The sequence below is a fragment of the Chelonia mydas genome, chromosome 1 (assembly GCF_015237465.2).
Source record: "Chelonia mydas isolate rCheMyd1 chromosome 1, rCheMyd1.pri.v2, whole genome shotgun sequence".
NCBI lineage: Eukaryota > Metazoa > Chordata > Testudines > Cheloniidae > Chelonia > Chelonia mydas.
Window position 1 is genome coordinate 32,315,425 of NC_057849.1, and position 19,154 is coordinate 32,334,578.

Here is a 19,154-nt window from a genome sequence, read left to right on the forward strand (position 1 = left end):
ACAGTTCTGTGGTGACCTAGAATCCTATTTTCGACATCTCCGACTCAAGGAATATTTCCAACACACCTCTGAACAACATACTAATCCACAGAGACCTTCCTACCAACACTACAAAAAGAAGGATTCTAGGTGGACTCCTCCTGAAGGTCGAAACAACAGACTGGACTTCTACATAGAGTGCTTCCGCCGATGTGCATGGGCTGAAATTGTGGAAAAGCAGCGTCACTTGCCCCATAACCTCAGCTGTGCAGAACACAATGCCATCCACAGCCTCAGAAACAACTCTGACATCATAATCAAAAAGGCTGACAAAGGAGGTGCTGTCGTCATCATGAATAGGTCGGAATATGAACAAGAGGCTGCTCGGCAGCTCTCCAACACCACTTTCTACAAGCCATTACCCTCTGATCCCACTGCGGGTTACCAAAAGAAACTACAGCATTTGCTCAAGAAACTCCCTGAAAAAGCACAAGGACAAATCCGCACAGACACACCCCTAGAGCCCCAACCTGGGGTATTCCATCTGCTACCCAAGATCCATAAACCTGGAAATCCTGGATGCCCCATCATCTCAGGCATTGGCACCCTGACAGCAGGATTGTCTGGCTATGTAAACTCCCTCCTCAGGCCCAACACTACCAGCACTCCCAGCTATCTTCGAGACACCACTGACTTCCTGAGGAAACTACAATCCATCGGTGATCTTCCTGAAAACACCATCCTGGCCACTATGGATGTAGAAGCCCTCTACGCCAACATTCCACACAAAGGTGGACTACAAGCCGTCAAGAACAGTATCCCCGATAATGTCATGGCAAACCTGGTGGCTGAACTTTGTGACTTTGTCCTCACCCTTAACTATTTCACATTTGGGGACAATGTATACCTTCAAATCAGCAGCACTGCTATGGGTACCCGCATGGCCCCACAGTATGCCAACATTTTTATGGCTGATTTAGAACAACGTTTCCTCAGCTCTTGTCCCCTAATGCCCCTACTCTATTTGCGCTATATTGATGATATCTTCATCATCTGGACCCATGGAAAAGAAGCCCTTGCGGAACTCCACCATGATTTCAACAATTTCCATCCCACCATCAACCTCAGCCTGGACCAGTCCACACAAGAGATCCACTTCCTGGACACTATGGTGCTAATAAGCGATGGTCACATAAACACCACCCTATACTGGAAACCTACTGACTGCTATTCCTACCTATATACCTCCAGCTTTCACCCAGACCACACCATACGATCCATCGTCTACAGCCAAGCTCTACGATACAACCGCATTTGCTCCAACCCCTCAGACAGAGACAAACACCTACAAGATCTCTATCAAGCATTCTTACAACTACAATACCCACCTGCTGAAGTGAAGAAACAAATTGAGAGAGCCAGAAGAGTACGCAGAAGTCACCTACTACAGGACAGGCCCCAAAAAGATAATAACATAATGCCACTAACCATCACCTTCAGCCCCCAACTAAAACCTCTCCAATGCATCATCAAGGATCTACAGCCTATCCTGAAGGATAACCCAACACTCTCACAGATCTTGGGAGACAGGCCAGTCCTTGCTTACAGACAGCCCCCCAACCTGAAGCAAATACTCACCAGCAACCACACACCACACAACAGAACCACTAACCCAGGAACCTATCCTTGCAACAAAGCCCGTTGCCAACTGTGTCCATATATCTATTCAGGGGACACCATCATAGGGCCTAATCACATCAGCCACACTATCAAAGGCTCATTCACCTGCACATCTACCAATGTGATATATGCCATCATGTGCCAGCAATGCCCCTCTGCCATGTACATTGGTCAAACTGGACAGTCTCTACGTAAAAGAATAAATGGACACAAATCAGATGTCAAGAATTATAATATTCATAAACCAGTCGGAGAACACTTCAGTCTCTCTGGTCTCTCGATTACAGACCTAAAGGTCGCAATATTACAACAAAAAGACTTCAAAAACAGACTCCAATGAGAGACTGCTGAATTGGAATTAATTTGCAAACTGGATACAATTAATTTAGGCTTGAATAGAGACAGGGAGTGGATGTGTCATTACACAAAGTAAAACTATTTCCCCATGTTTATTTCCCCACCCCCAACCCCCACTGTTCCTCAGATGTTCCTGTAAACTGCTGGAAATGGCCCACCTTGATTATCACTACAAAAGTTTTTCTTCTCACCTCCCCCCCTCCCCCCCGGCTCCCCACTCTCCTGCTGGTAATAGCTCATCTTAAGTGATCACTTTTCTTACAGTGTGTATGATAACACCCATTTTTTCATGTTCTGTGTGTATATAAATCTCCTCACTGTATTTTCCACTGAATGCATCCGATGAAGTGAGCTGTAGCTCACGAAAGCTTATGCTCAAATAAATTGGTTAGTCTCTAAGGTGCCACTAGTACTCCTTTTCTTTTTGCGAATACAGACTAACATGGCTGCTACTCTGAAACTTTTCTCAATGCAGTAACTCCCATTGGAATGCAGCTTCCTGGAAGGATAGCTCAGTATTGGTTTGTTGAAAAACATAGTGGAATGAGTGGTAAGGAGGCAGCTCACATGATGTCACGACAAATCTCCACAAGGAAACATATTCAGAATAAATTACTTCCATCGTTTTGCATTTTATTTGCAAATTGAGCCTTCCCCCTCTCCCCCACCTGGGAACATTTTATTTTGAAAAATAAATGGATTTTGATTTGGGATGTTTTTAGACCAGGCCTTATATGCCTTCCTCTCTTCCATTTTGTTCAATTATACTTATGCATATTTAGGAAAGGAAGCTACTGAAAATATAAGAGGTTAAGATATGAGGAGTTTAGATTTACAGAGCCAACAGTTTTAATCATTAATGGATGGTCTAGTCAAGCCTTAGCTGATATATTTGGAAGAACGAAATTACACATTGAGTAATCTAAGATTAATTTTTCTCTGGAGGGGGGTAAAATAAATAAATATCTTTTCTCAAATGACTGTTTTTGTCAATCACAGATGTAAGGGGTTAACCATCTGCAAGAACTGGAATAATTTTATTTCTTGATCTGTTTTAAAACTGTGAACTTTTAGCTTGAAAAATTAAGAGAGGATAAATATGGCTTGAAGTGGATTGTTGAATTTTTGGTTCATTGTTTAAATGTTTAAGTTAACTCCTTCTTTCTTCCTCTCTGGGCTCAATCAAAAGTTTCTCCCCAAGTTTTCTAATGAGTTCTGCCAGGTCTTCTGTGTTCTGAGATTTTTCCTCAAGAAGTTCATAACGGAGACTTGAGATGTCCTGTTTAATTTCCTTCAGTTCCCCTAGGAGAGAGAAGATTAAAAGTTATGAAGCAAAAGAAAAAGAGAGTGTAACCAAGGTCGTTATGATAACTGTAACTTAGTGCCAGACCATCCCGCGCATGGATTTCCTCTGCCCAACCAGAAAGGTAGGTGTATAGTATAGCTGCCTCCATGGCCCTGTGCCTCTTCCTGAGTCTTTAGAGGGGGCTCTCTCTGGGGTCAGGATCCACATGAGGAGATGTGACTGGGAGTAAGGGTGTCTGGGATGAGGAGTAAGGGAGTTGTAGGGGGCACATCATAACCCCAAAGAATCAATCTGCTCCATGTATATGAATCCTGCCCTCCATGTAGAGGAATCACTCTTAAATGAGGGCTCTGAAGGTAGCAGTGACCAAGGAGCATGGTGGATTGGTGCTAGGAATGCCAGAGCCAGCTGCCAGGGAGAGGTCTCAGGGATCACAGAGGCATCTGAAGCCCATTTCCTCCCACAGGGTCCCTCGATTCTGCTCAATTTCTGGGCAGAACAGCAGCAAACCCACAGAATGATTGGGGGCACCTCCACGAGGAAAGCCTATGGAGTTTTTCTCTCTCCAGAGGCAATTCCTTGGGAAGAGTTGTACTATTGCCAGAAAGGGTGGCCCAGTCTTCAGATTTTAACTCAATTTGGAATAAATATTTTTTCTTAAAGGAGACACATCAAGTAATGCACACAACTGTTGATGTAATATGCCTGATTTAATGCTACTGAAACAAATCCCACAAAGGCATGTTCGTCAATAATCTACCAGCGTCATCTTCTCAGAAAACAGGCTTGTTTAAGAGCAGTTTCGAACCAGGCCAGTGAATAAGAAAATTAACACCATTTATTAGAAGATAGATGTTTTCTGCCTGAAGAATGAGAAGCCTGGTTCAGAACTAAAATAATACACTGGAATTCTATTCATATGTCAGTAGTTTAGAAACACTGGGTAACAAGCCTACAGGGGTCTCAATGTCAGTCTCCAAAAGACACAGTGATTACCAGCCTTTTCCACCTCCTCTCTGGGATTCACCTGAACTGGTGACAAACTAATACTGGCAAACAGGCACAGGCATGCGAAGAGCTAGAATACTGCTGAGCTTCTGGCACTTGGCTATGGCTATGGATACATGAGAGAGCTTACAGCGGCACAGCTGAACCAGTGCAGTTGCGCTCCTGTAAACTCTCTTGTGTTGCCGCTCTAAGCTGACGGGAGAGAGCTCTCCCCTCAGCTTACTTGCTCCAGCCCCCGCAAATGGCAGTAGCTGTGTCAGCGGGAGAAGCTCACCTGCCAACAGAGTGCTGTCCACATCGACAAGTAAATCGACATAAGCTATGTTGCTCGGGGGGTGGGGGGGGGGTGAAGGGGGTTATTCACACCCTTGAGTGACATAATTTATGCCGATTTAAAATGTAGTGTAGCCATAGCCTTAATCTGCATCGCCTGCTGAACCACAGGGAAAGCACTTTAGTACAGAGGCACAGCTCTGCTTTACCTCCCCAGCTGCCTGTCTGAAAGGAAGAAGATAGAGTCAGAAAGAAAAGGAAACAGAGCAGGGTTTAGTGAGCAAATAATCCAGATATGCAATTGGCAGGGGCAATATTCCACACAGAAAGGCAGAGCCAGTGCATATCTATGGTGAAGGGTGAGAGAGGGAGGGCAGCACTTCTGTGTGGGGGTCTGCAGAACACACTTGCTAGTGTATGTAGAGAACTGGTCGGATACATTAAATCACATTAAAAGAAGCTAAACTCTGTTAAACCCTTTCCCAGTATTACTTTTTCCACTTTTTGCTGTCATTGCCACAAGTGTACACTTGACCCACACCATGAAGAATGCAAGGGGAAGTGGTCACAGGACAATCTCTGAATTAAAATGATGGTGCTCCATGAGAATGTTTAACAATTCCTAGATATGGGGAATGTGTAGCTACTAGTAGAAGTGGCAACACGCTTGACATGTTATAGCCGTCGTCGTTCCCAGTGTAGGCAACAGCACTCTTACTGAAGCAATATCAGGGCTCATAGAAACCATCCTCAAACCACTTATCACACAGTGGGCCAATTTCCTCCAAGATACTACCGGCTCCCTCCTGAAACGCCACAGCATTAACTACCTCCCCCAGAACACCATCCTTGCTACCATGGATGTCACCTCCCTATACAGCAATATCCCTCACCACGATGCCATTGCTGCCTGCCTCACTATCTACAAGATAATGAACAATGCTCAGAAATCCACCCCAAACCCATCACCAAACCATCCATGTCATCATCACCCATGACAGCTTTACATTTAACAACAAATACTTTTTAAAACTGTGCTAGGCACTAGGATGACACCCCAATATGCCAGCCTCTTTGTGGACCACCCTGAGGAAGAACTTCTGGAAAAATGCACCACAAAACCAATGATATACCTGAGATATATTGATAATATTTTCATCTTCTGGACAGGTGACCTAAACTACCTTATAGATTTCCACCACAACTTCACCACCCATCCATCGAACACTCTTGAACATTCCCATGCCACAATTAACATCCTAGACATCACAATCAGCTTCCACAATGGAACCCTACAAATGACTATGTACAAAAACCCATGGCGCAACACACTTACCCCAAGATCCAGCAACCACTACAGACACACCAAAAAATCTGTTATCTACAGTCAGGCATTCAGATACCACAGAATTTGCTCAGAAGAGAAAGTTTGGTTAACACCTAAACACATTTAAAACTACCTTCACTAAATAAGGACACTCCACCAGAGAAGCAGATTGCATCGTGGAACTGGCCACCCAAATAACCCGGAACAACCTGCTTTAATACAACTCTCCCCCAAAACACTGACCAGACACCCCAAGTTGTCACCCCGACTTGTAACCCCACACAAATGGGGTATCATAAAATAATTACAACCCATACTTTATTGGGACCCAGCCTTGAAAGAAATCTTTCATGAACTCTCTCTTCTGGCCTTCAAACAATCCCCCAACTTTGCCAAGGTCATCATCAGAAGCAAATCCCCACACACCGGGACATACAACTCAAAATGGCACCAGATCCTGCTAGAACAACAGATACCAAACCTGTGGACATATAACCACGGCTATGATGATCAATAATGCCCACAACACAACTTTCAAGATCCATGGGCCTTACACATGCCCATCCCAACACATAATTTAGCTCATTCAGTACACCAAATGCCCCCAAAACAACTATGTGAGTAAAACAAGGCAATCACTATGCTCTCAAATGAACTAACACAGAAAAAAATGATAAAAGACAAAAATACCCTGTCACCCATGGTTGAACACTGTTCACAAAACAATTACTCAATAGCTGACTTCTCAGTCCTCATCTCAAAGGAAACTTAAACAACACCTTCAAAAGACAAAGCCTAGAAACTTAAATTCATATCTCTGCTGGACACCAAAATCCATGGATGTAACAGAGACACTAGTTTTATGGCTCATTACAACAATTTGTAACTCATCTTCCTGCCTTCTAACCTTTAATTGCCCACTTCATTTTAAGTAGTCTCCTACAACATATGTGAACCCCTTATACTTAATCTGTCCCACCTTGTAGTAAGCTTACAGATTCTGGTTACCTTCTCTAGACATGAGGAAGAGCTCTGAGAAGGTCACAAGCTTGTCCCTTTTATGAACAGAAGTTGGTCCAATAAAAGATATTACCCCACCTATTACCTTGTTTATGTTATAGCCAGGAAGCCAATCTCTGGTGTGGGAAGCAGAGATCCAAGAAACATGTCTTTTTCTTAACATCAGTCTCTCACATTAACATTATACTTTTTATTAGGTAATAATTTACTATTGGTTCTGATATATTTTTGTTTTGCCATGTATCCAAGGACTCTGAAATGTGATTGTCCCAAAAAGTTTGGGAAATGCTCTTCCAACAAGTTAACATAGTCTTTTTTGAGTTGCTTCTTTTGATTCCATGATTAACTTTGAAACTGTGATCAATATGCTACACTCACCTTCATTGACTTCATCATTCTCCTTGTCTATCTGAGCTCTCAGTACATATCTTTTAATGAGACGCTTCATTATCTTCTAGGGCAAGGAAAGAGGAAAGAGAAAAGAGTTAGAATTTTCAAAGCTGAATTTGCTTGCATTGATTCTGAAATTCCAAGGCATGTGCTCAGTCAACATTTTGCTGTTGTATATCTAGTGTTGCATTTAACTCCTCCAGTCCATGGCATTTACCAGGATTAAAGGCCTCTCATGTATAAAAGAAACATGACAGTCTCTGCTTTCATCTAGACTATTGATATGAAAATTAACTTTCCAGTATATGTATATATGCAAGATGACAAAAGTGGACACATCTTACTAATTATTAAATTTTATTTGCAATTAAAAACTGATGCAGAAAAACCAGACTCTATGGGGCTGATTTACACCAGCTGAGGATCTGACCTTTAATCAGTGCTAATTACTAAATAACTTTGCAATAAATATATTGTTTCCATATAATTTTACATTACACTACATTATATATGCTTCCAAACTCAAGATTGAGAAAATTCCCTGAAGCACTTGGTTCTAACATTTAATGTGCTGTAACTGTGTCCCATGCTAATCCAATACGACTTTTGTCTTCCTCTAGTAGCTAGACCGTGTATACTGGTTTATGAGTCTGCTGTTGCTTCAATTCTAAACACACCTGGTGTTTTAGCTCAGGAAGTAGGGGCTCATGTTTTAAATCCAGAAGCCCAGATTCAATCCCCACAGATGATTGGCTCAGCGGCATCATTACATAATCACATTTGCAATGTGGATGACACTATGGTATATTTTAATAATCCAAAAAAATTCCAAATACAAAGCCACCCAGCCTAATGCTTTTGAAGTAACATCTTAATCATAATAGCTATCAGCCCATCATAACTTGATTGGCCATGCCAAAAGCCAAGGCATTCTGGGCTTGATTGTATCATTAGATACAACCTACAGTCAGGGGTGATGCCACACTGCTCCAAGGCTTCCTGTCTCAGCAGCAGCAGGCTTCCTGTCTCAGAGATGAAAGAGATCCTGAGTAGTCGATCTCCATACTTACTACTATACCCTTTTGTGGGATGCAGCTATGCCTCGGCTATGTCTACGCCACACACCACTGGCGTCATCATGTAGTGGAATGTGTAGCTACATGCTACAGTGAAAAGCAAGCTGCGTCCGCTCTGAGTGGACTGGTGTGTAGCTATGTAGAGCTACACATGTCAGTGAAAGGCTCTGGCAGGGGGAAGGCAGCTGAGAAAGGCTGAGCCTTTCCTCCCTGCAGGAGCCTTTCCCCACTACTGGAGCCTTTCCACACCTCATGGAAAGGTACCATAGCAGGCACGTGCCCAATCCTTTCCCCGCTGCCTCCCCACTGCCATACCCTTTCCCCATTGCTGGAGCCTTCCTTCTGTACAGGAAAAGACTCCCTCAGCAGGAAGCAGCGGGACACTACACTTCTAAAATAGCAGTGTAGACAGGGAGGCACAGCTTGCGTGAGTAGAGAGCATACTTGCATATATACCCACATCTTTCAGAAATGTCTTTACTCACCTAAGGCAGGCCTCACCAAGTACACTGCTATTTATACCTGTGTTGGGGGGGGGGCAGGTATGTACTCTAAATGTTGCCACAAGAAGTGTGCAGTGTAGACAGACCTCTGCTCACATGGCCAGCCCGTTCTACTTGTCCCTTTCTCACCCCTTTGTGGCACTATCTGAAGGGAGCTGTCTCTATGCTTCTCCAAGTGCAGGAGCTGCAGTGATTTCTGGAGCTTCTGGCTAACACTCCTTACATGCTTCCTCCCCATTGTGCACTCTCAAAGGCAGACTGGGGCCCCATGCATAGCAAAGAATACACAGAATGTACCATAATAATATGGAACTGCAGGAACCAAGCTTACAGTGATTTGTAATTCTGGAGGGATAAGAAAGAGGAAATATGATACAGAGAGGTAATTTGCATTAGCTTTTGACCTGGATTTTTTTCCAAAAAGAAGAGTTGCTCCTGATGTGCACTGTGTAACTGAGTCTTTCCCTTTGACTAAAATTGTTCTTCATGTTGGCCTTTTACAGTATTCCACTCAGAAATGCAGCATTTAGGAAGCATTCTACCACAATCATACAGCCAATGCAATTATTCTAGATTTACATCCAGTAGATTTACTTCGGATTCACACTATTACTAATATCAGAATTTGTCTTTAAATCTTTAATCTGACGAGTCTTAACCCTTTTTCAATGCAAGTTGTATTAAACTGCCTTTTACCTGGTATTGTCGTGGAGGATTACTTAAGCTATTTAAATGGAGATCATCTGTGCTTCTTATACTTGATTGCTTACTTTGCCCAAGCTGAAAGAAAAACATTTGATCAGTATCAGAAATAAATGTAAGGGTTATTTAGTTATACTTTCTTTTGTACAAGAATTCTGCAGCAGAACATTAACTTTTAGATGTAATGGTAGGGGTAAGGGTTAAATTTCAGGAGTGAAATCCTGGCTCTATTGATATCAGTGACAACACTCCCATTATGTTCAATGGAGACAGCATTTCACCACACCAGTTCACTTTAACTCTTCCAGTCCCCACTTCAGGAAAATTACTCTATTTAGAAAAGCACTTAAGTATATGCTTCAACTGAATGTAAAAACAACGAGGAATCTGGTAGCACCTTAAAGACTGACAGATGTATTTTGGTATAAGCTTTTGTGGGTATAAAACCCCTCTTCTTCAGATGTATGGAGTGAAAATTACAGATACAGGCATAAATATACTGGCACATGAAGAGAAGGGAGTTACCTCACAAGTGGAGAACCAGTGTTGACAAGCTGGCCAATTCAGCCAGGTGGATGTGGTCCACTCCTAATAATTGAGGAGGAGGTGTCAATACCAAGAGAGGGATAATTGCTTTTGTAGTGAGCCATCCACTCCCAGTCCCTATTCAAGCCCAAATTAATGGTGTTAAATTTGCGAATGAATTGTAGCTCTGCAGTTTCTCTTTGAAGTCTGTTTTTGAAGTTTTTTTATTGCAGAATGGCTACTTTTAAATCTGTTATTAAATGTCCAGGGAGATTGAAGTGTCCTCCTACTGGCCTTTGTATGTTACCATTCCTGATGTCTGATTTGTGTCCATTTATTCTTTTACATAGAGACTGTCTGGTTTGGCCAATGTACGTGGCAGAGGGGCATTGCTGGCACTTGATGGCCAGCAATAATGTGATATATGCCATGATGTGCCAGCAATGCCCCTCTGCCATGTACATTGGCCAAACCTTGTGACCCTCAGCATCATAATGCTAAACTTTTAGGCACCTTGAAAACTGGAATCTACAAAGGCTGAGTTCAGAGCCCAGGCTCCCTATACAATGCATGGGGGGGAGAGATGTGCCTGAGAATGGGATCCACAAAAGCCAGCGCACCTGACAGCTCCCTGTCTAAGCTAGCCAGTAGCAGATGCTGATGCAATGTGTGTGTCCTAAGCCCCACCCTTCTCACGGAGTTAGATGCCTATCTCTGCTTGGGAACCACAACTTGGAGTCTCTCTCCTTACACACCTGGCTAACTGTACACAAAATTCCTGGGAGGGTGGGAGAGGAGGAGGAGGACCTCCCTTATAACCTTTAATCCAGTGGTTAGGGTACTCACCCAGTATGTGGGAGATCCCGGTTTAAGTCCCCGCTATGTCTTAACCACTGGACTCTGGGATATTTTGATGAGGGGCTCTCTCAATCTCTCTTCTTGAAGGACACACCCGTTGCATCAGCATCTGCTATTGGCTGGTTTAGACAGGGAGCTGCCAGGTGTGCTGGCTTTTGTGGATCCCATTTTCAGGCACTTTGTATTAAAATAATTCAAATTAATTCAGTCCATAAAAGAGTAAGAATGACTCTGTAGTCCAGTGATGAGGGCACTCAACTGGGAGGTAAGGAAACCCTGTTCAAATCCTGTCTCCTCATCAGATGCGGGAGGAGGGAAATTGAACTAGGGTCTTCCTCATCCCAGGACAGTACACTAACCACTGGGCTAAAGGTTATAAAGGAGCCTGGCTGTTTTGTATGGAGTTAAGCATTCTCAGTGCACATCTGCCAGATTGGGACCCGCAGGCAAGATAGGCAGGGCAACACCTATGTCTACCTGGTTTGAGGATCACATTTGGGCTTAGGTGTGAGATAGACTTTTACATCAGAAATTTAGGCACCAGGTGAGTTTAGCTGCCTACAGGGCTAGACAGCAGATAAGCAGGGGTTTGGTGGTCCGTAGTAGCACCTAACCCTGGAATTTAGGCACCGAAGCCCCTTAGTGGATGTGGTCAAAGTGCTTTCCTGAACCAAGGTACCAAAGAGTAGGTAACAAACCAAACTAGCAAAGCCCCAAAAAGACACCCAACCTCAACAAAAAGGAACACCAAAGAGAATTGCAGAATGGAATAGATTCTCTTAAGTTCTGGGAAACTTTACACCCTCATGCAGCTTAGGTATGTAATAGAGTTCAAGAGCCTGATTCTCCTCTTAAATACTGCAGTTTTATATTTGTGTAACTCCAGTGATGTCAGGCCTCATATACCATTAGTTTGTGTTTTGCAGCCACTTTGTACAGGTGAGGATGTAAAGTGTAAAGGTGTAAGACACTGAAGAATTTGGTTCCCTTGGCTTGTTGCTCCCCTCACTTTCACCAATGTCGTAGTATAAGATGATTAAGCAATGCAAGTCAGAAGCCCATGGAGGTTCTGATTTCACAGTATATTTCTGAACAGCATTTTTGTTAAACACTGGAGTGAATGGACATTATTCAAAACTGGAGAACAAATTACTGGCAGATAATCCAGAGCTGCAGTTATTTAGGATGCATTATTGGTTAATGTCTTTGAGAAAGACCAAAACACAATATTGTTATGAAATGATGAATTCAATAGTGTAGCTGAATGATTAGATTGTAATAAGGATGATTTGGGAACTATCAGAAGAAAACAATTCATGTATTACTATTGATTAAGACAAATCAACCAGCTCTCTGAACAGTAATGCAAGAAATAAGGAATCTGAAATATAAACGATGATTGACCTGGATGAGGACCTAAAGAGGTCGGCATTACAAAGTCAAAATCTTTTACAGTTGTATCTGACATACAAAAAATATTTCCTCTTCAAAATATAGGGACACAGCCACAGTATCTCAGATGCTATTGTGTATTAAACTGTGGGTACATGTTGTATTTTTAGTGGGGATTTTGGTACCAGGCATTCTTGTGCTTTAATCAGTTGAATGCTTAGCTATAAATGAATTGGAAAGTCTTGAAACCTGATAGAAAGTACATTGGGATATAACAGGAAATAAGCTATGCCTGAATTGCAAGAGGAACTAAGGACTAGTGTGTAGTAAGTTTTCAGCTTGTGTCTGATATTAGATTCATAGATATTTAGGTCAGAAGGGATCATTATGATCATCTAGTCTGACCTCCTGCACAGCGCAGGCCACAGAATTTCACCCACCACTCCTGCAAAAAACCTCTCACCTATGTCTGAGCTACTGAAGTCCTCAAATCGTGGTTTAAAGACTTCAAGGAGCAGAGAATCCTCCAGCAAGTGACCCATGCCCCATGCTACAGAGGAAGGCGAAAAACCTCCAGGGCCTCTTCCAATTTCCCTGGAGGAAAATTCCTTCCTGACCCCAAATATGGCGATCAGCTAAACTCTGAGCATGTGGGCAAGATTCATCAGCCAGATACTACAGAAAATTATTTCCTGGGTAACTCAGATCCCACCCCATCTAATATCCCATCACTGGCCATTGGGCCTATTTACCATGAATATTTAATTACCAAAACCATGTTATCCCATCATACCATCTCCTCCATAAACTTATCGAGTTTAATCTTAAAGCTAGATAGATCTTTTGCCCCCACTGCTTCCCTTGGAAGGCTGTTCCAAAACTTCACTCCTCTGATGGTTAGAAACCTTCGTCTAATTTCTAGTCTAAATTTCCTGGTGGCCAGTTTATATCCATTTGTTCTTGTGTCCACATTGGTACTGAGCTTAAATAATTCCTCTCCCTCTCCGGTATTTATCCCTCTGATATATTTATAGAGAGCAATCATATCTCCCCTCAACCTTCTTTTAGTTAGGCTAAACAAGCCAAGCTCCTTGAGTCTCCTTTCATAAGACAAGTTTTCCATTCCTCGGATCATCCTAGTAGCCCTTCTCTGTACCTGTTCCAGTTTGAATTCATCCTTCTTAAACATGGGAGACCAGAACTGCACACAGTATTCCTGGTGAGGTCTCACCAGTGCCTTGTATAACGGTACTAAAACCTCCTTATCTCTACTGGAAATACCTCTCCTGATGCATCCCAAGACCGCATTAGCTTTTTTCCCGGCCATATCACATTGGCGGCTCATAGTCATCCTATGATCAACCAATACTCCAAGGTCCTTCTCCTCCTCCGTTACTTCTAATTGATGCGTCCCCAGCTTATAACTAAAATTCTTTTTATTAATCCCTAAATGCATGACCTTACACTTCTCACTATTATATTTCATCCTATTACTATTACTCCAGTTTACAAGGTCATCCAGATCCTCCTGTAGGATATCCCTGTCCTTCTCTAAATTGGCAATACCTCCCAGCTTTGTATCATCCGCAAACTTTATTAGCACACTCCCACTTTTTATGCCGAGGTCAGTAATAAAAAGATTAAATAAGATTGGTCCCTTAGACTATGAAGTCTGAGCAGAGGGCTTTATTAGGGCTAGATTCTGATTTCACTTATAAGACTGTAAATCAGGAGTAAAAGCTGAGAAGTCAGCGTTATACAGGCATAAAATTTATGCAAGGGAGAACAGAACCAAGCCCTTAATCTGTAATGAGGACAACACTTAAAATGCTCAATTTTCCCCACTCCCTTCAGAACTTCCTAACTGGAAGTTAGCCTTTTGTCTGAGATTTTCTAATGTGGCTTGTTTTCTAAAAATCAAAAGCAAACTTTACTTTCACATCCACTGTAAATCCAAAATAACGCCACTAAAATAATGGAGTTACTCTGGATTTACCCTGGAGTAAATAAAGCAGATTTTCCTGTATGTCTTTATGCATCAAAATATTTCTTAGTCTAACTTTGCTTGTGTGTAGATAGTTTCTTTTAAACAGGTGCATTATACCAGCAACATTTTTTGTGTAAGCCATTTCATGATCTTGTTAAAATATGACTATTGGGTGATATAACACAAATATCTGTTGGAGGCCTAAAAGAAGGAAGCATTGTTATAAATTCAAAGTTATTATAGTTTAAAGAAGAAATAGTAGACATAATTGGATAACACTGCGCTAGAAGTTTAGGGTGAACATGAGGGAAAAGTTCAAACGGTAATCTCATTTAGTTTATGCAATAATTTTTCCAGTGAAGTGGTAAGATCCTGGCCTAGACAAAGCCCTTGAAAATGAGCTGGCTGGCTGAATAGGATGATGAAAAAACTGTTTTTTGTTCTTAGTTTTTATGACTGTGAAGTACCCATCATGGTGAATGTCATAGTTCAAAACCACTCTTCCTTGTTGTACTAATGTTGGTGACAAGTGAAATTCTATTCTCAACAACTCATAATTTTGTCTGATTGGGAAGTTATTCATTAAATGACTTTTCAGCAGAACCAAAACTGCTCCTGGGTACGTATTGGTTTTGATCAAACTTTCATTGGGAAGGTTACTTCGGTTCAGGATGGAATTTCTATTCAAAATCACTGAGAAAAATCAGATAGTGTAGTAACTTGAACTTGGGCCTTCCTATGTTGTACATGACTGCCCTAACTATCAGGCCATTGGCTATTCTCAGGTAGGGTTCTCTCTTTCTCAACCTATGGTGGTGGAGTTGTTCCACTTTGTATAAATAATTAAATATTCATTGGAGCAGGGACTGGTATCTAGGTCCCTGCTGAGTGGCAAACCAACGGCATAACTCAATTCTAAATTGAGTGCACTCCCTTCCCTCATGTTTTGCAAATAATTTGAAAGGCCTCAGGTTCATCCCAATATGTAATGGAAAATTTTTTCAAAATCTTGAAAAGTCACAGGAGGGGAAAGAAAACTTTCCTACCCAGTTCTACTCATGATAATGAAGAAAGAAGCAAATAAGTAGACCAGAGCAGGGCAATTGGGTCTACTTCTTTCTACTCACAGGTTTTATATGATTCATATTATGTATCTGCATCTCTTTGTAATAGCCCTTGAAGGTCTATTTAGTTGGGAAATTAAATAAAATTTTTTTGAGCTACAACAAGATATTGATTGCTTTTTGTTGGTATCTTTTGCCATTGCTTATAATTTTAAACTGTCATAATGTATTATTATGGTAATACTTGAAGGGCTTTTAAAGACAATTCTAAATTAGCAAATAAAGTCATATTCAACTACGCAGTATCTCGGAAGCTGTATTAGAACCTGTTTCCGAAAATTCCTTCCTGTACGCAATTTTGAAACATGAACAAGATAGAAGTACAATTCTGTTCCCACTGAAGTAAAAAAGGGATTGGAGACTGACTTCAGCATCAGCAAGCTTAGGTACTTGTTGGAACAAAATCATTTTGTTTGACAATCATTGCATTTTAATGGCTCCATTGTGCATGGGTTGCCATTTTTTGCCATAAGGACTTCATTGTAGACTCCTGTGCCACAGGTACTGAGTTTTGTTTTTGCTGGCGCGTGCTTCTCTCTGCCCCCCCCCACCCCAGGCAAGCAGCGGGCATGGCCTCGGGGGGAAGAGGATGAGTGGGGGCAGGGCCTTGGGGGCAGAGCAGGGGTGGGGCCACGGGGTGCTGTATGGGTGGAGCAGGGGGCAGGGCAATGGTCCGCATGCCAGGACCCACAAAAGATTAATCTGGCTCTGCAGGTGATGAGCACCCCCTAGTTTTTTTAAGTAGGTGCTTCAGCCCCAGATCACCCACAGAGTTGGTGCCTATGTCCTGTACAATGTTCATAACACCTGATTAAGAAGACTAGAAATGAATGGTATACTTCACTACCTTTATCTTATTATTAACACTTTACTACATCTTCCTCTTTGTCAACAGATGTAAAAATTGATACAATATGTGACAGAATTTTTAACTGAGCCCAAAGAACACAGAAAACGTGAAATGTATTTAATTTAGGCAGGTAAATCAAGTGATATATAAAAGTGTGTAATTTTGTTAAATCAACTTGTAACAGCAATAGAGATGGGATATATAATTTATTGCATAACTGTGTAAGACCACTTGGTGGCAGAGAACGCCAGGATTACAACTTGTGACAAAGTTCTTCCTCTACCTTGGTGGGTTTTGCACTTATTGGCAGATTCGCTTGCCTTGGAGCTTCATGGCAGCCCTCAGTTTGGCCGTTTTTGTGAACCCACAGTCCAGGTCAACTCCTCCTGTGTCTGATCAGGAGTTGGGAGGTTTGGGGGGAAACCGGGCCCGCCCTCTACTCTGGGTTCCAGCCCAGGGCCCTGTGGAATGCAGCTGTCTAGAGTGCCTCCTGGAACAGCTGTGTGACAGCTACAACTCCCTGGGCTACTTCCCCATGGCCTCCTCCCAACACCTTCTTTATCCTCACCATAGGACCTTCCTCCTGGTGTTTGATAATGCTTGTACTCCTCAGTCCTCCAACAATATGTGTTCTCACTGTCAGCTCCTAGCGCATCTTGCTCCCAGCTCCTTACATCCGCACCACAAACTGAAGTGAGCTCCTTTTTAAACCCAGGTGTCCTGATTAGCCTGCCTTAATTGATTCTAGCAGCTTCATGATTGGCTGCAGGTGTTCTAATAGCCTGTCTGTCTTAATTGTCTCCAGAAGGTTCCTGATTGTTCTGGAACCTTCCCTGTTACCTTACCCAGGGAAAAGGGACCTACTTAACCTGGGGCTAATATATCTGTCTTCTATTACTCTCCTGTAGCCATCCAGCCTGACCCTGTCACAAACTGCATTTCACTCTCATAACAGATTTGGAAGCTCTCTCTTTGAGCTTCGTGGCTGCAGAATTTTCTCTCCTGAAAATTACTCAGAGAGTAAATTAAGTTTGCTAGAGAAATGACAAACCTAATCACTAAGATTTATCGACTGTATAATCACAACCAGCACATAAGTATTTAGAGAAAGTACAAAGGATTCCTATCATGACTGACAAAATGACTACACCTCAGTTCAGCAAAAGAATTTAGAGATGTCCTTAACTTTAAAAACATGCTTAAGTGTTTTGCTGAATCAGGGCCTACAACTATAAGCCATACAGTGTCTCTCTTATCTAAAGATAAACAGCTGCATAAGTGACAGGTGATCGCTATGGAAGTGTTGCGTAAAAGAAGAGGTGGAGTGGTCCAGAACTTTGGTTACTTAGGGTATAACATAAGAACATAAGAATGGCCATACTGGGTCAGACTAAAGGTCCATCCAGCCCAGGATCCTGTCTACCGACAGTGGCCAATGCCAGGTGCCCCAGAGGGAGTGAAACTAACAGGTAACAATCAAGTGATCTCTCTTCTGCCATCCATCTCCACCCTCTGACAAACAGAGGCTAGGGACACCATTCCTTACCCATCCTGGCTAATAACCATTAATGGACTTAACCTCCATGAATTTATCCAGTTCTCTTTTAAACCCTGTTGTAGTCCTAGCCTTCACAACCTCCTCAGGCAAGGAGTTCCACAGGTTGACTGTGCACTGAGTGAAGAACAACTTCATTTTGTTTGTTTTAAACCTGGTACCCATTAATTTCATTTGGTGGCCCCTAGTTCTTATATTATGGGAACAAGTAAATAACTTTTCCTTATTCACTTTCTCCATACCACTCATGATTTTATAGACCTCTATCATATCCCCCCTTAGTCTCCTCTTTTCCAAGTTGAAAAGTCCTAGCATCTTTAATCTCTCCTCATATGGGACCCGTTCCAAACCCCTAATCATTTTAGTTGCCCTTTTCTGAACCTTTTCTAATGCCAGTATATCTTTTTTGAGATGAGGGGACCACATCTGTATACAATATTCAAGATGTGGGCATACCATGGATTTATAAAAGGGCAATAAGATATTCTCTGTCTTATTCTCTATCCCTTTTTTAATGATTCCTAACATCCCGTTTGCTTTTTTGACTGCCGCTGCACACTGCATGGACATCTTCAGAGAACTATCCATGATGACTCAAAGATCTTTCTCCTGATTAGTTGTAGCTAAATTAGCCCCTATCATATTGTATGTATAGTTGGGGTTATTTTTTCCAATGTGCATTACTTTACATTTATCCACATAAAATTTCATTTGCCATTTTGTTGCCCAATCACTTAGTTTTGTGAGATCTTTTTGAAGTTCTTCACAGTCTGCTTTGGTCTTAACTATCTTGAGCAGTTTAGTATCATAGTTTAGCCTACATAAGAAAGAAAAACCTGCTGCAGTCCCATGTTAGCCGACTCAGGGGCTGTTTCATTGCTGTGTGGACTTCAGGGACAGGCTGGAGCCTGAGCTCTGGGACCCTCCTACCTTGCAGGGTCCTAGAACCCAGGCTCCAGCCTGAGCCCGGAAGTCTACATAGCAATGAAAGAGCACGGCAAGTCCAAGTCAGCTGGCATGGGCCAGCCGTTGGTTTTTCTTTGCTGTATAGACATACCCTTAGTGCTGCGTGTCCATATTGTTATATATCATTGTTTTGTATCATTTAAAAATCAGTTAAGACTTTTTTTTAAGTAAACCTTGCCTATTGTGGTAGTAGTGTTGTATTGCACTTCATTAGTGTCATATAGTCACATTTTCCAAAGAGCCTGCTGACTTTGAGTGCCAGTGTCTTGCCGTCCA

The 19,154-nt window shown here is 42.2% G+C and overlaps 1 protein-coding gene across 2 annotated transcripts in view; it reads right to left on the reverse strand.

The window, feature by feature from the left end:
• Positions 1–2,361: 2,361 nt before the first annotated feature.
• The window catches only part of TRPC6 (transient receptor potential cation channel subfamily C member 6), a 171,209-nt gene continuing 154,416 nt past the window's right edge, over positions 2,362–19,154 (reverse strand). For both annotated transcript variants that reach the window (XM_037889826.2, XM_043529383.1), the window contains exons 10-12: positions 9,616–9,699; positions 7,329–7,404; positions 2,362–3,318 (exon numbers count right to left, since the gene is read on the reverse strand). In XM_037889826.2, coding sequence (XP_037745754.1) covers positions 3,167–3,318; positions 7,329–7,404; positions 9,616–9,699 — 312 coding nt within the window. In that variant the 3' untranslated portion in view covers positions 2,362–3,166. The remainder of the gene's footprint in view (positions 3,319–7,328; positions 7,405–9,615; positions 9,700–19,154) is intronic.